The sequence below is a fragment of the Athalia rosae genome, chromosome 4 (assembly GCF_917208135.1).
Source record: "Athalia rosae chromosome 4, iyAthRosa1.1, whole genome shotgun sequence".
Classification (NCBI taxonomy): Eukaryota; Metazoa; Arthropoda; class Insecta; order Hymenoptera; family Athaliidae; genus Athalia; species Athalia rosae.
In genome coordinates, this window is record NC_064029.1 from 156,502 (window position 1) to 179,925 (window position 23,424).

At 48.5% G+C, this 23,424-nt stretch overlaps 2 protein-coding genes across 3 annotated transcripts; one reads left to right on the top strand and one right to left on the bottom strand.

Annotated features, from left to right (window-relative positions):
- Window positions 1-839: 839 nt before the first annotated feature.
- LOC105687614 lies at window positions 840-23,318 on the bottom strand. Of its 2 annotated transcripts, none has more exons than XM_012403403.3 (3): window positions 19,556-23,318; window positions 8,786-9,105; window positions 840-8,553 (listed from the first exon to the last, which is right to left on the bottom strand). In XM_012403403.3, the coding sequence occupies exons 2-3, from the start codon at window positions 8,951-8,953 to the stop codon at window positions 7,171-7,173; spliced, it is 1,551 nt and encodes a 516-aa protein (XP_012258826.2). In that variant the 5' UTR covers window positions 8,954-9,105; window positions 19,556-23,318; the 3' UTR covers window positions 840-7,170. The 2 variants fall into 2 exon arrangements, with proteins under 2 accessions (XP_012258826.2, XP_048509940.1); XM_048653983.1 differs by lacking the exon at window positions 19,556-23,318 and adding an exon at window positions 11,173-11,438.
- LOC105687423 (outer dynein arm-docking complex subunit 4-like) lies at window positions 9,505-11,639 on the top strand. Its single transcript, XM_048653982.1, has 3 exons — window positions 9,505-9,913; window positions 9,972-10,247; window positions 10,322-11,639. Exons 1-3 carry the CDS (start codon window positions 9,649-9,651, stop codon window positions 11,632-11,634), a joined length of 1,854 nt encoding a protein of 617 aa, XP_048509939.1. The 5' UTR covers window positions 9,505-9,648; the 3' UTR covers window positions 11,635-11,639.
- Window positions 23,319-23,424: the final 106 nt, after the last annotated feature.

A 23,424-nucleotide genomic window follows, 5' to 3' on the forward strand; every position in this document is an offset into this window, starting at 1 on the left:
ACTTTTGTTGCATACCATTATGCGTCTTCAGGGTCTTGGAGAGATGAGCTAATTTACAGATTGATCAAAAAACCGAAAAAAATGGGATAAAATTGGGAATAATTCTGTGATTATAATCACAGATGATCATAATAAATGGATAATGATGATTATCCATTCACCATTTCGATAGCGCTTCTGTCGAAATAATACCTCGTGACTATATTTGACGCTTAAAAATCTGCGTCAAGCGTAAGCATGAAATTGCACCTCAGCTTCGGGGCGCCAGCTCGGGCGAATACTTCGTCAGGTTTCACGAGAACGTCACAAGCTGTATAGGTATATACGCGATGAAATCCCCCGTATCTCTCCTACCCACGGTACGATCCGATTGGTAAATCAATAAGGATTGGTCCGCAGAAGGGTATCTCACAGAGGTACCGAAATTCATCCCACTATGGGTGCTGCTTCGGGAAGATACGCTTCTTCTGAGAAATCAGTTTGAAATCTTGAATCACTGGTGTTCTTAGATTTTATCGAGGCTTGTTTTAAGACTTAGGCACGAATACCGGTGTTCTAAATATTTTCGCTATACCGTATACGTCGAAACACAATTTATCATACCGGCATTAGCAATAGCAATAGATGGCAATAGTATTACGTACGTACCTCCATGATTTTGCTACACTTTGCCTTTGTGAAATATCTTTGATCACATCGTCACGGAAGCGTTGACTTCCAGGGACGCGCCCATCCTTGCGGGGTATTCCGGTAGACCTATGGTAGACCCGACCATGAGGAATATCGTTGTTTAACTACTATACCATGTGTGACGGAAAATGAATGAGAGTAGGCGTGAATATAGCAAGAGTTTTATAAAAGAGGTGACAGACTTACAGACGGTGAACGTATTTCTATGGTATTACCATAAAGGAATAGGTACAATCACTGGAACATGTCCTGATATATTCTCGCGAGGGACAACCATTAGTTTTTGGTATTCCTATACGGTGTGTACATCTAGGTAGTTGTAGTTACTTACATAAATACACACATACATATATGCAATTTGATTAAATTTTATATGTTACACATACACTATAGTTACATACGTAGGTATACGAACGTTTGTTCGAGCATTTGGCTTGAAACAGCCAAGTTGTACCAAAACCCGTGACCGAGCACTTGAGGCAAAAACCAGATTAAGCCGAGTAGATTATAACCGTGGGTCGTTACACACGATTAGAATAACACAGTTGCAATTGCAGCGAAAAGTTTTAACGAAACGTTGCTAAAATCATTAATAATAACTGCAGCCAACGAACCTATTTGTTGTAATCACTTCGTCCGGTGAAACCTAATCGATTTACGCTTTTGACGCATGAAAATCTTCAATATCATTTTACGAATATTATTTGTGATAGAAAAATACGCGCACGCACGCTCGCTCGATGTACAGGCCGTATAATCTAATAGCGGGCTATAATCATTTTGGAGAAAGTCGTGGTACAATTTTCTCACTTACGAAACTCATGTGACATTCCAAATTTCTACAATTGCAAAATCGACTCTGCTAACACGCGCTTTAGCTTCTAGATTCGAAAGCACGATATGCTATCTGACATTTACTTCGTAGCTCTACAAGTATGATGACCGATCGACAACGAGTAGGTACTGGATTCGTTGTTGATTAACATACGTTGAATCTGTTCGTTCTGCACGTCGTGCATGAGCACGGAAGATCGTCACCGAGCCTGGTTTTTGGTAGTTTCTTTTCCTTTCCCTCATCCAGAAACTTACACGCGACAGTGTTATCGTAACCGTCAATTCTCCATTACAATTCTCAACGCTTTCCAATCGTCTAGATTCCCGCAAGTTCGCCGGATAGTGCACGAAACATTGAAAAACGTAAATGACTAACAATAAGTGAATATGGATAAACGAAGGGAGTCGGAGGATTCAAAAAATTTGGCGATCGTACCGGATACCGATTCTGGACCGATTGTGAGATGTGCGGGGGTCTGCTACGATCTCACGATATACATGTACGTACCTATAAGTAGAAAATTCGGCGTTGATGCAGGTAATCGCACGAACGGTCCAACTGACACTCCGTCTGTGCATAACTTGTCAATTTATAATAGTCCTAGTGGATACGCTTCATCATTTCGTGACGCAGCGCGGTCAATATATGTTATAAAGCGTGGCTATTTTTTCACCAAATCGCAAAAGGCGGCTAAATTGATCCTCTACCTCGATATGTGTGTATCTAGACGGACGTTGTGTATACAGAACGTAGGTATCTGTTTGTGTATATAGGGCTATGTACAGTCATAATTATCGCTTTGCCTTCGAGTTATGATAGAACAGAAAATTAACTGTAATAAGCCTTTCAGAGTTTCGGTACAATATTCGTCGATCCGGTGATGAAAGAGCAGGAAAAAAGTTTGAAAATGTACACGTGTAATTGATACCGTTAAACGTTAGCAGGAACGAATATCTTTACATACATATAATTATATCGTACGTATACATCTACTTATGATAAATAGTATGCAAACGTTTGTTATCAAGTATAATATTTTTGCGAACCATATGAGGCAAAACGTGTGCGATTGTCAGAGCAGCTGTACAATTATATATGATATAACTATACGTATTAGCTTTAAATTTTTAGGTACAATAATTATAATGATTATCGTAACAATTACAATAATGTCAAGGTATTGACTCGTCAGTTGATTTATTGTTCTTGATTATATTTCCACACCGCACACCGGGTTGCCAACCCTATTAAAATTCAAACGCTATAGTAAAAATGTAACGTTAACACGACATCGGTCATGTGGGGCTGTGTACAATATGCAAAGATTTTAACCGGTCAATAAAGAAACGTACGAAATTTCACAGTCGCCCCGGGGATGTAGCGGAAAGCATGGCGAGTGGGCAACTGATTTTCAGCCAAAGACTTATAATGTCATCACTGAAAAAAAAACTCCTCCAATAGCTTTTCGAAGGTTTTCCTCTCTTCGAAAGATCTTTTTTCAGATGTCATTTTTGTCCAAGTTATCAATGGTTTCAATGCACTCAATTTTTTTTCTTGTAACTTTTTCTCCTTTCTTTCAATCATCGCTTGTCAACTGACATTTTTCCTTGGAATTTCTGAATCTTCGGAAAGCACCCGTACTCCTGTGACAATATTGTCCAGATTTTTTGATGAATTCACACATCAATTTTCAGCTCAAGTGCTTCGCACGTTACCTCGCTCTCCCCCACGTACCTCAAATGATCGATCGGCAAAAATGACCTCGATTGCGAAAGTGCAGTCAACGGTTTGGACACAAATTACTCGGTAACGAAAAATCGCACGATGATGATGAAAAAAGCATTTCGAAGGGGAAGTTTCGAGTAACAAAACCCATATGACGCCATCCGGGTGCAATTTTTTCCAAACGTCGTGGCCGTGGAAAAAGAAAACGCAATTTTTTCGCAATCGTGGCTCCGTAGCTGCAAAACTTCGGAAAAAACTGCGCGAAAACCAAATCCAGGACAACAGTTTTGAAGTCAAAGCTTCAAGCTACAGAAATCAATTTTTTTCATTGAAATCCGTCGATGTCCGACGAAGTTACACTCATTTGAAAATGGGTCTTTGTTTCGGACAAAATTCGAGTGATCCCTCAATTGTTGTGCGCAGTGTATGTATATGTATAGAACATTTCATTTCCGACTCACGACTTGTTCAAGTTTCCGACTTTTCGAGCACCTTTGAACTAAAAATCGATTCTTATTTGAGGATATATATCATTTTACGATTTTTAAAACATTTTTTCGTGAAAATTTCGGCAAATTTTCCAATGAGTGGCGTTTAGACCTTGGCGCGAGAATCATTGGTTCGAGAGCCGTAACTTTTGTACCGAGGCGAAAGGTAGGATCAAAAATTTTCTTTCGTTAACGGTGATTTTTTTCGTTCGCAATATCGCGTCGATATTATACAGATTTTATTTACTTGGAATTAGGGTCGAAAGTTGACGATGCAGTCCCGTAAGGTAGGTACCACACAGAGTACGCATACGATACGTTATGATACGTGGTGCGATACGATACGATAGAGGGTACAACGGTTTATAGGTACTATACATATACTACAACACAACACGATATGTAAATCTAATATACCTAGTACCTATACACGATATACGTAGACCGTACTTATTGATTGATCGAAGTGAATCCGATGAAATAATTGTCTTTAAGGTATTTCATGATGCATATAGGTACATACATACATACATATGTTTATGAATATAATATATTATAATAAATAGGCAATGAAAAATCGTTTATCTTGATATATATGTGTATAAGACTATACATCGTAATTATTTCTATATGTATGGTGGATTGTACAAGCAGGACGTAATTTTGTATAGTAAGTGTGTATGTCTGTACTCGTACAGTGCGATTACGGTGAAACTGGTTGGGATCAACGCATGCTGCGAATATTCGAATTTCTCGGTCTCCGAGCGAGCCCGAGCTGTCAGCGTAGCCACAGGCGTAGCGCTTTGTTGCGAGGCGTCACCTTGAGGGTCGTAGATAGCAACGAAGCGCTACGCCGATGGCTAAGCCGACTCCAGCGCAGCTCGGGTTCATTCGGAGACAGACAAACAGAAATTCGGATATTCGACGCACGCGTTGATCGCAACCAGTTTCACCGGAATCGCACTGTGTGGGTACGCACTTCGAGTTTACGTTCATTTCAATGCCTCCCTCCAATTGTTAGAAAAAGCAACGAATAAATAAATAAGTGAGAAGAAAAGGAAAAACAGAAAGAATTATCTGAGCAATACGCACGGGATTTGCAATTCGACTGATGCGAAAAGTATTATCCGTGTTTGGATTCGACGACGTAATTGAAAAATGTACTTCAATCGATGAAATTATGGAACAGACAATCTTGAAACCGCACGTTGTGAATTTTATCACCAAATTACATCGGAATTGTAAAAAATTAATTGGTCACAAGCCATTTTGATCGATATTCACGGGACACTTTTGACGCCGATAGTTTCTAACCATTTGTTCTATACGTTGAATGTCCTACTCACAAGAAATGTAGGTAGACTCCTTTGTAGATGAAAGCGCCTTGTGACGGGGCCTTTGAGTTTTGTTGGAAACGGCATTCTCTCGATGTCAATCTCGATCTCATTCTCTCTAGTTGATAATCAGTCAGTCAATTGTCTTGATCAACGCGTCGGCTTATCAGACGTATTCGGTGTGGGTTTTTCTTATATAAGTGCGTGTTGGCGAATTTCGAAAATATGTTTGTATAATCGATATAATATTGTATTGATAAAAATGTTAGAAAAAATATGGGGATAGATTGATAGAAAGGTGCAAGGCGCCTCATCTCAGTCCCGAGTATGGTTCGTTCAACTTTCGAGGTCCCCTACTCGTCGAGTACTCGTTCAGTTGATCGTCGTTCATAGGATATACGTCGTGTGTACATAGAATTGGGAGAAAATGAACGAAAAATAATAATTGGTCGATTAGATATTGCGAGAGCGTCCACTTTCGTCAAACTAATTTCAACCCCACGATCGAATGGGGGGTGATACCGGTCGCACCGTACGATTCGTTGACAAAGGTCGGCTCTTCGAGCAGGTAGACCAGGATCCCTGAATTTTTTAAATCAATGGAACTCGGGGTCGACGAACCATAGCGAGAAATACGATTGAATTTTCTTCTCATCCTTACGAGGACGGTCCGCGAAATGTCGCGCTGAGAGTATATTCGAATGGCTTATAACTTGCCCGTTAACCTGGAGTTATATTTTTACTCACCGGTCTCCGAACTCCGGCTGACAATGAGCGAAGCAAATTATACGTGTTTGTGTAAAGGTGTTATCACGTTATAAGTACATAGATAAGAATAGAGTCTTTGTATTGTGTCTTTATATCTATACGGGGTATGTGTATCTATGTACAAAAGTATACAGCTCTGCTGATCAGAGAAGGAATTTCTAGCGTTTGTGGGAATCACTTTTTGAGCGAGTCCCGCGGAGAAGGGGAGAATAATCCGAGATAAAAGGGGAAACGGCGAGACGCCGATCCCCAGAGACTGACGGCGAATATCTCTTTGTAAGTCGTTATATCGTCCCCGTCGTTGACGTTTACCCCCGCTGATAATGATACCTACCGGTACCCAGCTGTACAACTGCTACTTGGCCGGTTTCCCGAGATCGTTTTGTTCGTTCGTGCCTAATGTAGAGGAAGCATTCTACGTTAAAGGAAAAGGTGTTGTCGCGCGGTGCTTCTTTTTCTCTTCCGATTCTATTTTTTCGTAAGGAATGAAGAATCCAACCACTTTTGTTCGAATTTCACGAGCCGAAATGTGAAATCTGACTGCACTCGTCGACCCGGTTCGCTTTGTCTCGGATGGATCTATTTCGGGGGTGATTTCACGCGTACGAGGGATCAGGAATCGCGGGAGCAGATCCGTCGCGATTCATTCGGATTGTCGACTCCTTGTAGTTGTGCGACGCACGAATGATTACATCGTCAACTTTGTGCAATTTCTTCAGTGTTCGAGCGTCCTAGCTGTAGCTAAAAGTTACAATACGATATATCCATCGATTCGCGATACGTAAAAAAGTCTTCTGTTCAGAGGAAAATAGGTTGTTTTGTAAATTGACAAGTAGATTATAGACTTATGAATAAATACGTGAACCAACTGTGCGGCTTGCGGAATATCTTCTCTCGTCGGATGTGATTTTACAAGCCACATCGGACTCCGATCCGGCACTCGCAATCAGATAGGTTCGCCCGTACCGCGGCGCGTCGCCATTTTCGCAGCCCTCGAAGCCAAGGCGCCCAAGGAGCAGACAAGGCCGGTAAGTGCCTCCCAGAGGGTGGTTCTCCTGGCCTTCGAGGGTTTCGGTCTTTTCGCCAAGCCACCGTCGACGACGACGGATTTCGGCTGGTGCACGATACTGAGACGATTTCGTTCAGAGGACAGAGCAAACGGAGTTTCTCCCCAAAGTTCTTGGGCAGCGGTTCCTAGCTCCTCAGAGTCAATCGGGCACCCGAAATTATCATCGACTTGGTCCCCCTCCTCATCTGCGTAATATTTCACGTTATTCGGGTAGTTTCGACCGTTGGGGTTTGCGTGTCGATGGCGAGCCAGAGCCACGCGTCAGGCGTATTCCGTGTCGGTAGATGCGGACCTCTCCAGACGATGTTCGAGGTGATGATGGTGGTGGTGATGATGATGATGGTGATTGTCGTCGTCATCGTGATCCACGCCCTCCGATTCTTCCCCCTGAGCTTGGGCCTGCGCCTGTGCGTAAGCCAAGCTTTGCTGGTAGCTGAAAAGCTGTCTTTCCAAAGAATAATTCTCCGCTTGTAGAGCGGCTATCTCCCTTCTCATTTGTTGATTATGCACTCTGCAAACATCGTCGTACTTGTGATAAGTGGCTTGAAATAAAAGGTGTCCCTCGTTCCATTCAAGGCGTACCCTGAGCTGACCCTTGTCCGTAACGAAGGGGCACTCGTCATCCTTGACATCGGCAACGCCGAGGCTCGTCTCCATTATAATGCCTTCGTCGGCTGCCTCCTGCGCGTAGTACCTCCCGAACGGAGCACCCGGAAGTGCGACGGCTTCCTCACCCCGCATCAAATACGCCGTCCATCCGACGTATCTGAGATGGTTCCTCGGAACATTGTGGATATCCTTGTAAACCAAGTGGAGTCGCACCGTGTCGGAATGAAGATCGGCCCGCAGTGCCCACGCCTGTTTATCGCGATCGTAACACGGCGCTGCCGGGAGTACCGACGGACCCAGGGCCTGTACACCTACCTCGGAAACTGTACGAGCTTCGACCATCTCCAGAGCGACACGGACGACACCTTTGTGCGCGATTTCCGACCATCGCACGCGAGGGTGCCAACCAAACCCACGACCGTCGGCGTCCGAAAGATCCTCGATGTGACCGGATTCTATTCGCCGTTCGCCCTCCCCCAGTGCCACGCTGTAACGGACTCGGCATCGGTGATCGAAACCCGTCAATCTCGCCAAATAAACACTGAGGCGATTCTCTTGCCTCCCGTGACCAACGGAAGGCGGTGCCGCAGCACCTGGGCCACCGCTACCGATGACTGCGACGCCGGATTCCGGACCGGTCGCTTCCTTGTCCCCGAGTGGGTATATGACGAGGTTCCAGTCGAAGCCGCCGAACGTGAAATACCCGGTTTCCAGCTTATCTGGTTTCTGTTGACTGGCTGAGAAAACTCCGGTTGGAACACGGAGTTCAGCGGTATAGACCGTGCGGACGTTTGCCATGGAGAGTTCCAGCTGAAACTCGCCATTTGGGTCCGCAAAGTTTCGACTGTAGAGATCCGATACCGGGATGTAGTTCCGATTTCCTTGAGCCGGTGCGTCGTACGTAAACTTGACTCGTTTGCCGGAGAAACCTTCGTTCACCGAGAAGTGTTCGCGGTTCAGCAGGGTAAAGGTGAAGTCCACGTAGACGCGTAGACCCGGTGCCGCGCCGCGCCACACGAGGTAAACACCCAGGACCTGAAAGCAGTAGGTCAGAAAGATTTTTTCTCTCATTCGATCGAGAAGATCGGTAAGGGAATCGTTCGACCGCACCCGGGTACACCGGTGATTCCGGGCACAAGGGGAGTTTGGACGTAGATCCCTGTCGCGTGAACCGTGCGGTATGAGGCGAGGGTGGACTTTGAGCGAAGGTAACGGGGTGGTGTTGCGTGGGTGTGAGTGGACCGCGTGCGAATCGGAGGGGTCATACCTTGTCGCCTCGAGAGAATGCTACAGCCCACCGTTGAAAGCCGCAAACGAGCTCCTTACTGGTGACGTCCCGTTCCGGGTCTCTGACGACGCTCCTCGTCACGACGAAGGAGAAGACTCGCGTACCACCCCGATCGGGCAGTTGCGCGAATCTGTACAGAAGAGCCATCACCGCATTCCCGCTGTTTTAAGTGTCCGAGAGTCTCCCTCGCAGCCTTGGCGCAACTCGCCGTCTCGAGACTTCGACTTTAGCCCTATATCCTCTTCCGCGCTCCTCGTTCACCCGAGTACGACCTCTCGACTGCTTCAAACGGTCCTCAACTGTAAAAGCAAATCGACTCGTTACGCCGATCGTCGCGACAGCGACGAGATATTCGGAAAATTAGGATTCGCCCGTTCGCCGCGAGTAGACGTTAGCAAGTTAGATTCCGATTCGCTCCGTACACGTATACGTATGTCGATTGCATCGTTTGACGGAACGGAAATCGCAACGATTTCGCTTCATTCGAAACAAAGGATAATCGACCGGGTGATAGCGATATCTTTGGCTCCGTTTTCACCAAGCAGCCGGTTGTCAAAATTTCAGTCGCATATTCGTCACACCTGATTGTTATACGAGAGACGTAGGTAAATCTGCACAGCTGTTGCGTTCCCATGGGCGAACTTGCCTTCGGCGAGCGGTCGTAATAACAAATGGTCCGGCCGGCCCTTTTCTCATCGCTAGAGGAACGCGTGGGTGCAGGGTTGTCATTTGACGAGGACAACGATTTCACTGCACCTGACCAAGATTCAAAAGTGGTGAGCTAGCTAGGCTTATTGCCGCCCGCTGAGATAATCATCACGGGCGCTTACCAAAATCGCGAGATGACGAGCGGCGGTAAATCCACCGGGATCACCGGGGGCTCCGGTTACGCCAAGGACATTTTCGGGGCGGCAACGCTTTACCGAGAATGGGGTTACCGCTTGAAAACTATCGAGGAATACTCCAGTGCGATTACCGCTTTTGAGGCGTCGCAAAATTACACCGAAACGGACGATCTCAGGACTCTTCTTGGGCTGAGCGAAGCCCTCAGTCGGAATACGAAATACCACGAGGCTGCCGGGGTCATCGACAAATGCATGCGGATAGGTGAGGCTTGTATTCGTCAGCCGATGGGTTCTGTTTTCGACACGTGCCTTGTTCGCAGATCCTCAGAATTTGCGGGTGAAATGGAGACGCGTCGAGACCCTCTTCGCGATCGCGGAATTCGGATACAGTTTGATACACGCCCACCAAGGTATGCAACAGCACAGGTTTCCCTTCGAGCTAGGAGTATTTCAGGGGAACGGAACCGTGTTGGACTGTATCGGGCATAACACCTCGCCGATCGCCCTCAGAGAATTATTCCCATGGATTCGGAGTGTCCAGCGAAGGCAGCGCGAGCTCATCGCCAAACTTGGAGAGGAGGAGGATGAGTTTCAAGGTATGTCGCGTCCAGCCGGATCTATTACGGTCGCGAGGAGCGCGAACAACAATCAACGCGTTCTCTTCCTCCAGGCATAGACGATGAGAATACACGACTCAAGGTCAACGATCCTACCGCGAAGCTGAAAGCGTACCTGGATCAACTCCACCGTGTCTTGGCTGAAACTTATTTGGGACTTATGGCTCAGGACAAGGACATGATGAGCGAGACCTTGGAGAACAATGCTATCTGGTCCGCGAACGCGGAGAGCAGCAAGCAGATTTACGCGCTAGCTGATGAATTTTACCGGAAGTCGTGCTACCGACAAGACGTCTTGCGGATCCGCAGGCCCTACTACGCCTATAGATTTGACCGCGAGGCATGGCCGGCCGGGCACAAAGCGCTGGTGCGACACGGAAAAAAAATCCGTAGCGACACCGTTGTGATCGAGGCTAACTTTCTGCTGCAGCGACTCCACCGAGTCAGAATGAAACGCGACTACCCGCTTTTCTTCAAATATTTGGATCGGACTAAAATCAAGTTCGAGTCTTACAGCGACCGTATGTTTCCGCTCAAACAAAAGTGCCTGAATACAATTTATAAGATGGCCGGATGGGCGTACACCGATCCTAGGAATCTGACATGCCTCGAAGACGGGGCGAAGGACCGCTACCTCAAACATCACCTTGGAATTCGCGTGGCTAAGCTACCGAGAGATTCGGATATCGCATGGGTACCGACCACCGACGTTAAACTTGCCCTCAAGGCATTTCGACGCCGATTGTCCCTTGCGTCTCAACCCCTCGAGTTAGCCTGGCTATTTCACGACCTCTGCAAGTTATACGTGGAAACTCGAAGGTTCGATCTTGCTCGTTTTTACGCGAAAAAGGCGCGCGACGCAAGCATAGAGGCTGAAAACGAGCACTGGCTTTTGAATGCTAACCATATTATGGTGAGGATCGAGATTCTTCAGCATAATCGAAACGAGGCTCGCGAAGCTGCCCAGGTGGCAATGCACAGCGCCAAAAGACTCGGAATCGACTATCTGGTGGATTTTTATCAACGAGCAGTTCGGTTAGTCGATGAAATCGACTTTGATATCCTGAACGGAGCTGATAGCATCACCAAACGCCAAACCCTGATCGTTGACCTGATGCCCGACGAACTGAAGAACACCGTGGATTTTTTATTCCTCAGTATGAACGTCGTGCCCGCAAAACGGAGACTCTCGGTAATGCCGGGATGCAAAGCGTTCAACTACAAGTTCCCCATGTACTGCAGAAGAAACTCCATACTCCCCGCACCGCCGAGGGATCCTGAAAAAGAATCGCGAACGGCTCTGCTCAAGCAGTTCGCGCCCCCACGCGGCGTTGTCGGCTGGATGGACTTTGATGACTACGTGTAACTGTCCATGTCGGCACTTGGCGAAAACCGTCGGAAATGAAGAACCACCGATGGCAGTAGGCACCACTCCGAGACATCAATTGTTATCACTGTTTCGTGGTGTGCATGGAAACCGACTCGATCCGTCATTTTGACGCCGCACGTCACGACTGCCTTTTTTCAATTCTCTCCGATGGTATTTGGAGTACGGAAGAATGACCGACTCCGTTACGCGTCCAGCCTTGCTTCAGGTGACCCGTTCGCTTCACAGTCGCCACGTTACGCCATTGCCGGAGGTTTTTCTTCGAGGGGAGAAATCTGCCGATCCGATCGACGAGTCGCAAGAAATTTTGGCCTCCAGAGCCGAAGCCAGGGCACATTCGCGTCAACGCAGAAAGGGTTCTCGCCTGTTACGAGGTACGGATCGACAATTCGCAGAAGCACTTCACAGGGAGGCCGACAACCTTCACTATAAAGGTGACTTTGAAACTGCACTGGTGCTATACCATCGAGCGGCAAGTGTTTGCCCACGTGACAGCAGCCATGGCGTAGCTGCTCGTAGAACTGCAGCCGTTATAAATGCCCTCGCTCATCCCAGTAGGGCCATAAACAGACTTCTCCCAAGAGCCAGAAATAGTGCGCAGGAGTCCGCCGTAGTCTGTCCCGAATCGGCAGCTCTCAGGGCCTCCAAGATCCTGAAGGAAGTTCCGGATCCTGTGGCCGTCGTTCCTCAAATTCTCGGCTTCTTCGATGGACGTGCGGATTTCTGGAGAACCCCGGAACCCCGTGTTCCCCGAATCCGGAAGAGTCTCGTGGCTGTTGAAGAGAAAGCCGTTGAGCCTATGACGATCGATATCGGGAGGATGGAGCGCGCGTTAAATTCCGGACATCCTACAACTGTCCTCCAAATTGGTGAACGGGTCCTCGAGCGCTTGAGCGACGGTGCGGCACCGGTATCAGTCGCCGTTTGTCGATTCGAAGCCATTGTTCATCGGCTGAATGCTTTAGCTCAAGTGGTCCTCGGGCGTCACGACCGCGCCACAGCCTCCGCAGCGAAAATGATGCGCGCAGTGTCCCAGGTGGACGTCCCCTCACTGACTGTCCGCGCTCTTGTAACCTTGGGCAAGGTTCATCTGACTTTTGGTCATTTGAACGCAGCAGCACGAGCATGGGAGAGCCTTGTCTCATCCGTCTGCGACCCAGTACCCAAAGCTTGGCTTTACCACGAGATGGGACGTTGCCATATGGAAAACGGTGACCACGAAAAGGCGTGTCGACTAGCCTTCGAGTGCCTCGATAGCGCCGAGTGCGTAGAATCCAAGAAATGGATGTTCTATGGCCGCCTGCTGCTTGGACAGACTATGGCGCAGTTGGGGAGATTCGCCGAAGCAGCGTGCGCATTGAAAGAGCTCGATATCCTCGGAGACGACGTCGCGGATAACCGCATCGTTGATTATGTAAGAGATCTTGCTAAAAATGTCACCCGCGCTCGTGACTCGAGAATCAACGATCGAGATTTCGATGGAAACGCGACCGTGACTTCCGATCTTGGTTTCGAAGGCGGGGAAATAGCGAGAGAAGGGCCACCTAGTTTCATCGGTAACGCAACCACTGATTCGGGATTCAAACCAACGTCGGAGTACGAGAAAATTCCAAAGTTAGGGTCAGCTGCCGCTGCTGCTGGCGATTCGGGGGATCCCGGCGAACGGAATCGTCCGTTTGCAAAGACTTTGCCGGTCGAGCTCCGCGTCAGTCGCGACTCGGTACCGAGCGGACGAACCTGCGGAGTCTGCACTTCTCCGATCCTTCGACGTTCTCAGTCGTCTACGGTAGCTTGCGGAAGTCGTGACGTGAGCGATTCCGAAATGGCTTTATCCGGTATTGTATGTGGCCGATAAAATTTGTAGGTTGAACTTTGTCCTGGGAAATTCTACACCGTTATCGTGTACAGGTACCGAAATAGGTACGTTATTCCGCGATCGTACAATAAACGTCATCGTATGTCTTTGAACCTTCGGGAACAGATCTTTGTGGGTTTCGCTTGAAATCTGCAAACAGCCGCGGCGGCGAATCCAGATTCGAGTGGACTCTTGTACGGTGTTTTTCGCCTTCGCGACGCCTACTTCTCATCGAATACCTTTCAAATTAGACCAACGAAACGTTCCCCTCACTCGACCATCCCCGAGTCCGAAATCGAGTAAGTTCGACACTGCTGGCCTATAAATAGATATACCGGGGGGTATAAGGCGGATCGAGTTTACTACACCATCGGGCGAACTGCCCGGACCCCGGGACATCCGCCTACCCATCTATCTACCTGTTGAACTTGACCTATACTTTGAACCGCCTTCGGTTTCCGGCTGCCGAGACTCACGATCGCTCCTAGACCAACAATCTCGATCGCGAAAAAGAACGTATACCCACCAAAATAACCGGGATAACGGAGATCAAGATTGAATCCAACTTCGCCACAGTTGTCCTTCAAGATCAATCGATTTGCGTGCGACGATTCACTCCGCAATGTTCCGTGTCTCTCTTTTTTCCATTTCCTCTTTGGGACTCACTTGAAGCTAACGGGCGGATCCGTACGTGTAACATAGTGTAATACGATGCCGTGAGCGTTCTGAAAAAACTTTTCGAATTTCGCGGATACGTCAAACTGTTTGATATTTTGTTCGCCATCGGGTTCCAAAGCGGAGCGAAGCTCGAGTGTGCAGGTCTGCTCCGGGCCGCTGACTCGGCAAAAAGGCAGGTAGGGTCGAAATAGAATAAAATACCGCAAAAAAGTACCGCGTTTGGTTTGAGGATATTTTATTGCGGTACTTTACGCTCGAGGGTTTTCTTCGCAAGCCCCAGCCTACGGTCTAGCGACATGAGGTGTGCTTCGAGAGGCAGTTTCGAATGCTTAGCTCTGATACGCGTGCCCCACGAGACAATTCAAAATATCGAGAACTCGAGATCTAACAAAACGACTCGTCGTGTTCTACACCACAAGCGGTGAGAATTAGGATTAGTCCTAATAACCTATAGTAGTAACGTGCTCCCATGTCAACCTTCCCCGCTCGATTTTATCGAGTGAACGCCATTCCCCGATCGGTCGAACGCGTGGCTTTTTATTTGCCAAATACTTTCGTTCGTGGCATGATAACAGTTTACGACCATGGCAACTATCCTATCTGAAAATAGACGGCGGATCGACATCAACCGCTTCGCCGTGGATTTACCATGAAACACACGTACTGCCTACACCACGTACCACGGTCACAATTGCACGATCTTCGCTGCGTACTCGTGCGTACGTAAGCTCATCATTTCATTTGGCTGAGCTTTCACCTCTGCTGCAGCACGTCGCGGAATGTCCAACTCGGCGCTTTCTGGCTGCATGGCGCACCACGCGACGGGGAGCAAGCGAGCATTCGCATCCTAGCGCACGACCTACCTACGTACGTGGAACTACCCCATCGTACGGGTGTACCGTGAGCGTACGCGTGTGTGCCACCCAAGGGTCGGCGGAAATGTGTTCGCGCAAATACAGGCGCATATGTACGTACGTAGGTACGTACTGCCACGTATATCGCACGTCAACCTCGACGTACGAAATTCTCAGGCAGGTGAGTATTGATCGCCGCATCGCAGCTCGATGGCAAGGCGTGCGACGGAGAGACGAACGAACGAACGAACGAACGAACGAACGAACGAACGAACGAAGGGACGAACGGACGGACGGACGGACGGACGGACGGACGAGGGTCGAAAAAGCTTCGCGTATAGGGGTGCCCAACTGTTGCATTCGACTCGCAAGGCAATCCGTGCTATCCGTCCTGCCAAGAACGAACGCAGCCGAGGAGAGCAACAGGCAGACAGACACGATCAGCCCTATTCGAGAGTGCGTAACGGGCCTTGTGCGGTAGTGCGAATACGTTAGAGGGGAACGAACGCAAAGGATAAAATAAACTCGAGGTCCCTGTCGCCGGTACGTCCGAGAAAACTAGAAAATGGCACAATTTCATTTTCATTTGTACTTGGACTTTTTTTTTGAACGCTCCGAACTACCGAATCGAGATCGACGTCCGTTTCGCGGCGTCGCACGTCGGCGAAAGAAAACTCGGAATAATTACACACCGACACACCGAGGTATAGGAAATGTGCAGCCCCGCTGACGGGCAATCAGCCGTCAAATACGCAGCCGATTGTAATGTCACGCCTCATAAAGTCGATCGTGTCAGATCACGAGATCAAAAGCTTTGCAGAATTATAACGAACGGTATAATTTGAGGTACACCTTATTACCGTTAATCGAGAGTTTCGCGCGCGTGGCCTCGATTCCCGATATCCAAAGAGTAGGGAACAAGTGTACCTTGTAACGCCGTTATTCCCGTGGGGCGCGATTGAAAGAGCACATCTCGTATGAGGCTCGCGTTTCGATCGCTGTCGAAATTTCAAGTTCCCACGTATCCGACACACCGACGAGGTGATTCATCATTAATCGTCGCGAACGCATTTCGGGATTTGATCGGGGGCTCGTTAGGTGTCGTGTCGTTGACGAGTATGCGGCGGTGCCGCGGTGGTACGGGCGAAGAAAAACAAAATTTATCGATAGCGTATACCCGGCGAGGGTGGTTTTCAAGGCGTAACAAAATTATCATCCAAGCGCGTTCCGTAGGTATATAGGTTCAGCGATGCCGCTTAGCAATGTTGAATGAACCCACGCGCAAACGAGTCTGAGGTTACAATGGCGTATGGAATCGATCGTCGAGGGGCCTCGCCTGGCCTTAGGAAACGACGGGCGATAAAGCTGATGAAAGAATTGTTATTTCCGAATCCCGTGAATTCGACGCTAACGGAAACACATGCGCGCGTACGTACGTTACAGTGGGGTGACCTGGCTCCGGATCTCTGGCGGATAGGGGGTACGCCGAACACTCGAATCGGATCGGAAGAACACCGAAAACCATTTTTACCACAGTTTTTCGGCAAAGGGATCGTTCGATCCGCCATGTTGAAAAATAACGAGAATAAAAATCACGACCCTCCGGTAAAAACGGAAAATAGCTGAAATGAGAGGACGAATAAATTTCAACCATTACCCGATGCGATTGATTTTCGGTGCGATAACTCGATCGATCAAACGCAACGCAAGCTGCAACGAATGCGCCTGTTCTATGAATTTTTCAAGTACCATTTGTGACTGCATCCGGAAGGATTCGCGATCGTCTCGATCCGACACAGACTTCGACGTCGTCCAGGCGTCACCGAGAGCCCTATTTATTACGAGCGGGTATTACGATCGGCGTTCCGTTCAGAACCGAGGCGAAACGAACGAAAACAGGGGACGAACGAACGTACATCGTGGGAAGAAGAACTGCGATACAAGGGCAGAAAGAACGGAGGAAAGTAGAAGGGTGCGCCGAGGTAGCCCCTCGCGGGGTATCGGGCGCTGCGCCACGTACTAGAGCCGTACGATATCCTTGTTTCGATCGTCCTTCCGTGCACCTCGTACCGCAGCTTCAGCGAAGAATGTAATTGACGTCGATCTACTACATTGGACCACGATCGGACCGAACCGGCGTCGAAGGGCCATCGGCATCGCGATTCACCACTTCATTTCTTTCGCCTCGCATCGTCGGCTGCCTCCTTTGCCCCTCTCGCACTCCCTCTTCCGCTCTATTCTCTTTCACTCCGGGATTCTATCGATTCCCGGCCTCCGCGGGACGAGAAAAACGGTGAACGGAAAACGAAAGGACTCGAGATTCGAGAGTCGGATTTTCTCCGAGTTGCCTCTTGCACGATGACGAATAAGATCGTGTCGCCTCAGAGTTAGATCCCCGGTATACGGTCGGGAATATTTATTTCGCTGCGCGCGTCTGCGCCCTTCAACCCACTCGCACGGCACTCGACCTTCCTTCTTCTCGTTCCCCTTCTCCTCATCGGCGACCGACTCGAGTTTACGGGGTTGACGTTGCGGGGTACACACCCGATGTTAAGGTAGGCTAATCGCGCGTTCGTTCGGTCTCCGGGTTCATTCACCACCTGTCAGAGGTGGCTGGAAAAGAGAGTCGGAAATGACACGTCAGGCGTGCGCTATGTCACACACCGCCATGCGTAATACCGACGAGATAGCTCTTCTCACTCGATCGTAGGGTGACGCAAACCGCGGGGTGTCGTCGCTCAAATCCGAACGACGCGTGCTAGGAAATCCGCAGCTACTCTAGTCGCAATAGCCCGATAATTCGAAATTCATTCCGATGTTTCCATTCATTCTTCACTCAACGCATTACGAGTTGTCACTTTTACCTTTGCTATTTCACCGATCGAGTTCAGGTCGGGGCGGGAAGTGCGACGCGAGGCGAATCGTGCGGTAAGAACGAAATTATATGTACTCTATTCGAAATGGAGAAATTCGAATCTTGGAAGATCAGAGATAAACCATTCATTGTCAGTTCAATTTACCTCATATCAATACATCGAAGTGGAACCGTATTGCAGAGAATGTGTACAATTTGAAATGATACAGAATCATGTTATCTCACGATAATTGTACTTTGTGCATTAATCGTCGTCGTCGTCGTCGTCGTCGTCGTCGTCATTATTATTAATATCGTTGTCGGTATTTCATTATTTTGCGACTATACGATGATGAAACTTGTCAACTCGCTTGTGATGGAATGGCAGGAAATCGAAAAAGTCGCAAGCTCGCATCGTCCAGCGAGTACGCAAATTTTGAAGACCATCGGCATTGTACGAGTGGGCGGGGACTGCATCGAACGATACGAAAAGTATTCACTGGCAAAACAGATCCTCACTTGACTGTGAAATAGAAGCCCCAAGACGGATTTCTCTGCAGATCGAGCCAGCCGAGTGGCGAACGCTCGACAAAATCACGCCTTTACGCCACAATCGGATGACAAGATGCTAGGATAAAAGATCGCTCCGTCGCATGCATTTCTCTGTACGTGTAAGCGTGCGTACAGATATATTATCACGTCGTATCAACGGTCGTCTGAAAAGTGTGCGAGGTGTGCACACGGCACGGGGTGGCATCCGGTAATTTCGCTCGTTGCCCCGCGGGGATGAAAGTACCGACACGATCGACCATGTCAACGGAATCCCAATTGCGGAAGACGAAAGGTACGGCCTTCGGAAGCCTTTCAAAGGAATTACGAGTACGGGTATATCTTACAAAGTTACCCGCGAAGCGATTCGCGATCATCCTAACTGGGCGTGCGTATACCTACACCTACCGCGTACCGTGTGCGTATTGCCGTTACGCGGGCAATTTCGACTCGGACAGAAACCCAGAATCTGCATATACATCGACCCGCACTGGCTCGAATCACCCTGCTTATCTTGGTAAAAATTTCCCATGGAATATTTTTTAAGGGACAAAAGGAGGAAAATACCACGCTCGCACGTAAAATATACTACCCGCGAGGAATCGTACGTGGGCACGGGCGTACGATTCACGCGGGCTCGCGTACGGATGGCCGATAATTTCTGAATAACACCAACGCAGGTGCATGATCGAGGTACTTGACATTCATGGTACGGGGGAGCGGGGGAGCGGACGCGACAACGGGGAATCGTCACCCATTTTCTCGACGTGGGATCGCGACGTGTTCGGGTGCAGCGGCTCCCGAACGACTCGATCCTGAAATCTGAGCCACCGGCGAGTTTGGCGCATATTTCTTCGAACGCAAACGGGTCTGTAGATTCGCGGGCGTTCGTTGAATTGGGTAGATGCCGACGCAAGGGGGGGCGGGCAAATTAGCCGACACCTGACGAGCGTCGAATTACGTGACGCGTAACTGCGTACGTGAACCGCAGGAAGCGACCCAGCTTGGATACACGTACGTACGCGCGTACGTACGTAGATCGGTGGTACCGGGGGAAACGAGGAAATACAGACAGGTAACGGCGTACAAAGGATATTGTCGGGTGTATACCTCGATGCGAGACTCTTGGATTAATTCCTCTCCGTCATCCTTTCTTCCCTTCCAGCGGGTACGCCTCCTCTTTAACTGGTGCAGCGGTGCGGTTGATACATCGTTATCGTGCGAGATAAAAACGAACCGCTCCGGAACTTGTGCGTTATTCTTCTTGTCACGGTGTACCGAGTGAAAGTAAATTGGGTGAAATGAAAACGATGCGACTGGTCGAATAGCGATGCACCTGATTCACCTGCACTCGTGTATTATGTACACCTGGGATCCACGTAATTATAATATTTTCGTACGCACGAGTTCATTTTTTAGAAAAATGTCCCGTATGCCCCGAGAGTGTCATCCGCACCGTTTCCACCTTCGCGTATCATTCGATATCCGGAGGATGTTTTGCGAAAATAATTGAATCACCGAATGACCATTGAGTGATTTTCGGGCGAGCAGCAGCGGCAACGGAGGCAGCGAGTTTTGGAACGATATCACAGGCACGGTGGGTGCTCTACGTTTATCGCCGACGAACGGCGACGCGAGCGTCCCGACGTCATTCTGCCGGCGCCCCGGCCGACCGAGCTTGCACCCTCGACGTCGGGGCGCACGCGTGCTCGGCACCTCGAGAGGTGAAATCAACCTACGGGAATCGTCAGGGCGCGTCGGTAGAATGGGACATGGGTACGCACTTGGGAGCAGCGTATGCACCGTAACGTCTGGGACGTACCCCTTTCCAAGTTTCTATCTTACAATTAGTACGGGGCCTCGACGAACCTCCAGCTCCGAACACCTCTGTTCAAAGGAGAAAGGGAAGATGAGGCCAAATTTCACCGAGAGTTGGTATAAAATTTCACCCGTCGCGATCGAGGTACAATGAAATCGGAGAATCGCTGTCTCGTACGGCGACTACTCTTCAACGAATGAAACTTGTTCGGTAATTGTCACCGCGCGCCGGTACTCCCAACCAAATATACAATACCGATGGTCCTTAGTAAGGCTGAAATCGAATTTTGACGGTCTCACCTCTCAAATTGGTTCGAAATAATATGGAAAAAATGGCGAATTTTAAAAGAAAATATCTCTCCACATTCGCCCACCCCCAATCTGGAGAGCTATGAGCATTATTGAAGTTGAAATTGTTCACACTTGATTCGAAATTCGAAAAGTCAACGATTCAGCTGATATTTAACAACATAGGTATCCTTGGAGCGCTTTTGCCATCTCTTGAAGTCTTCACTGTATTTGGATACTCGGTTGTCGTCCCGTGCTCTTCCGCTGTACCTACTTGGCGCGAGACTCTACGACCGAGTCTCTCGACAATATAATGGGCAACGTTACGCGATCGTTCCGACACGTGTCGCGATTGCCTCCGCCATGTTACATGCACGGTGCACAAACCGGCTTTATCGAGTTTCCCCATTGTTACACCGACGTACGACGTTCACGCGGGTGTTCAACGATTGACGCACTTCCTCGTATCGGGGAATCCTTCGCAAAAAATAGAATGACGTCGAAATGTTTGGTGGGGAAAAATATGCAGGAGCGTGGTCCCCCCCCCCCCCCCACTGATTGTGAGAATCCGACACCGATGACCTGACCTCGGATCGACGACGTTTGTCCTTTGAAAACGCTCGGTTCCTCGACATCGTTGCACTCGCCGAAAAAAATATTACGCACGGAATGCAGGTCGCAATGAAACAAACGGCTTTTCGTTTTGCCCTTTGCTCTGGGGTTTTGCCATTCCGGTTCTAGGCGGATATATCTTCCTACGACGAGGACTTCGCGGGCCGGGGGATGGAGGGGCATGAAATCGGGGCACGCACGAACCTCACGATACTGCACCAGTGCGCGACAAATTGCAATACGTATCTATATTCTGTATATCTGATCATAAGATAATTTTACCCGCCAGTTGAGGATTGTGGGAGGGCAATTCGTCGATGAGTACCCAGCTGTTTTCAACGCGGTCCGCGATGCAGAAAAGTCCCACAATCGTCGGGGGGTGGGTGAAGCTTTGACGTTTTCCGATTCTCCGACTCGCTAATCCTCGTGCACCACCCTCGGTATCTTTTCACGCGCCATTTCTCCTAACGAGGAAAAGCTGGGACGCAAATATCGCGATTCTCCGAGCATCTTCTATTCCCAAATCTCTTCGACGGGTTCCGGGTGGTGAAAGTGAGACCGAGAGTGGGACGTTCCAGCGAATTGCTGACGACGTTCAACTCGGGTACAGGGCTGCTCAGGTACACCGTCGCCCTCCCACGTCTGCGAGTTGTTTGCTCGCTTCGTGACGCATTGCACCCTTTCCCTTCCCATTTCTCCGGTGGGATCTTCGACCATCTATTCCGCATCCGTACGTCAGTCATGACCAGGCTACCTCTGGTTCACCGACTACGAGAAGAGTTACGGATCACGTAGCTATTGACCGAAGTTATTTGCCGCGCGTGGGCTTTCAACTTGGTAATACACAAGTGTGTAGGTAGTACGTACGTGTATCCACCTCTGTCTACATTAACCACGTTTGACGCTACCACGGACGTTATGGATCGATCGCTAATATTAACCGCGCTTGGAATACGTTTTATTGTTACTGCTGCGGGAACTTTATAACCAACACCGCACGTGTATGAATATTGCACCACGTGCAACCGGTTATTGTCCATCCAATCCACGTTACAATCATTTTCACGCGATCTACGCTTACCCATAGTTCCTATTTGAACTTGATCCACTTTGATCGTATTACCGTACTCGATTTGTTTCTCCAGTTATTTTAATCCTGGTGGTGCGAGTTTCCGGTAAAATTTGATGCGTATGCTTATGACGACATGACAAAGAAAGAAAATTTCTCCAAACTTTGAGAATGTTTTCTGAGTACCTCCCAGTAGTTGTGTTGTGTATTTTAGATTTTCTGAAGTTAATGGTTTTGATCCACCTCAGTTGAAAATTGGCCAAACGAGTGGTTTCCGCTTACACGGCATTTTTTCGAATAAAATTTCACACAAATACCCGGAGGTACTAATAAGGGAGCAAGTTTAGCGAGAAATTTCTTTTTGGCCATGTCCGTTTCACTTACTCAGACGTACCCCTATATTGCACGGAAATCGTTGCCACCGCATGGGAGAATTGGAGATACGAGTGTACGATAAATAGAGTAACCGAAGGGATTATCGCGTCGGAAGCTTGAAGGCAGATACAAAGTAGCCCTCATCTCGCAACTCCATTGTTTCCTATCCTCTTGTACCCCGTTGAATGTACCGGTTCGTCGCTCGTTAGCGATTGTACATCCAGTCAACAAACCACCCCTACTCGCGTTATCCTGCGAATCGTTCAATGGCCACTTTCGTCATCTTTTGAAAGAATGAACAGGCGAATGCTGGCCCCTGAGAACACGGCATTTTATATCAAGCATTCGCAACATTTTTCTTGTTTATTCTGATTACCGATGAAAATAACTACGAACTGCGGCTTGCGTGGTCCTGACTGAGATAATTGTTGAAACGTGGCGGTCAACCACGAGTAGCATTATATTGTTCTATCGATCGATTTTACCCGCGCTGCGTTGTACCAAGTTACAAGTAATCTGGATTAAAAGTTTGTTCTAGTGATAGTTTAAGTCGTATGGCTATGCAAGACGGTGCATCGTATTGTAATACGTGGCACGTTATTAAGGCATTGCGTGGAGTAAAAGGCATGTTGAAAAATAAGTATAACGCCATAGATATATGATAACGCATACCCCGGTACGATGGGTAAAGTCTGCTGAGATCCCTTTCACCCAATCTAGTATAAGTATGTATACGTAATCGGTCGCACTTGCTGGCAACCTGTGAATCACAGTATTCAAATTTTGAGTTTCAGGGGGCGACGGATACGCACTCGGA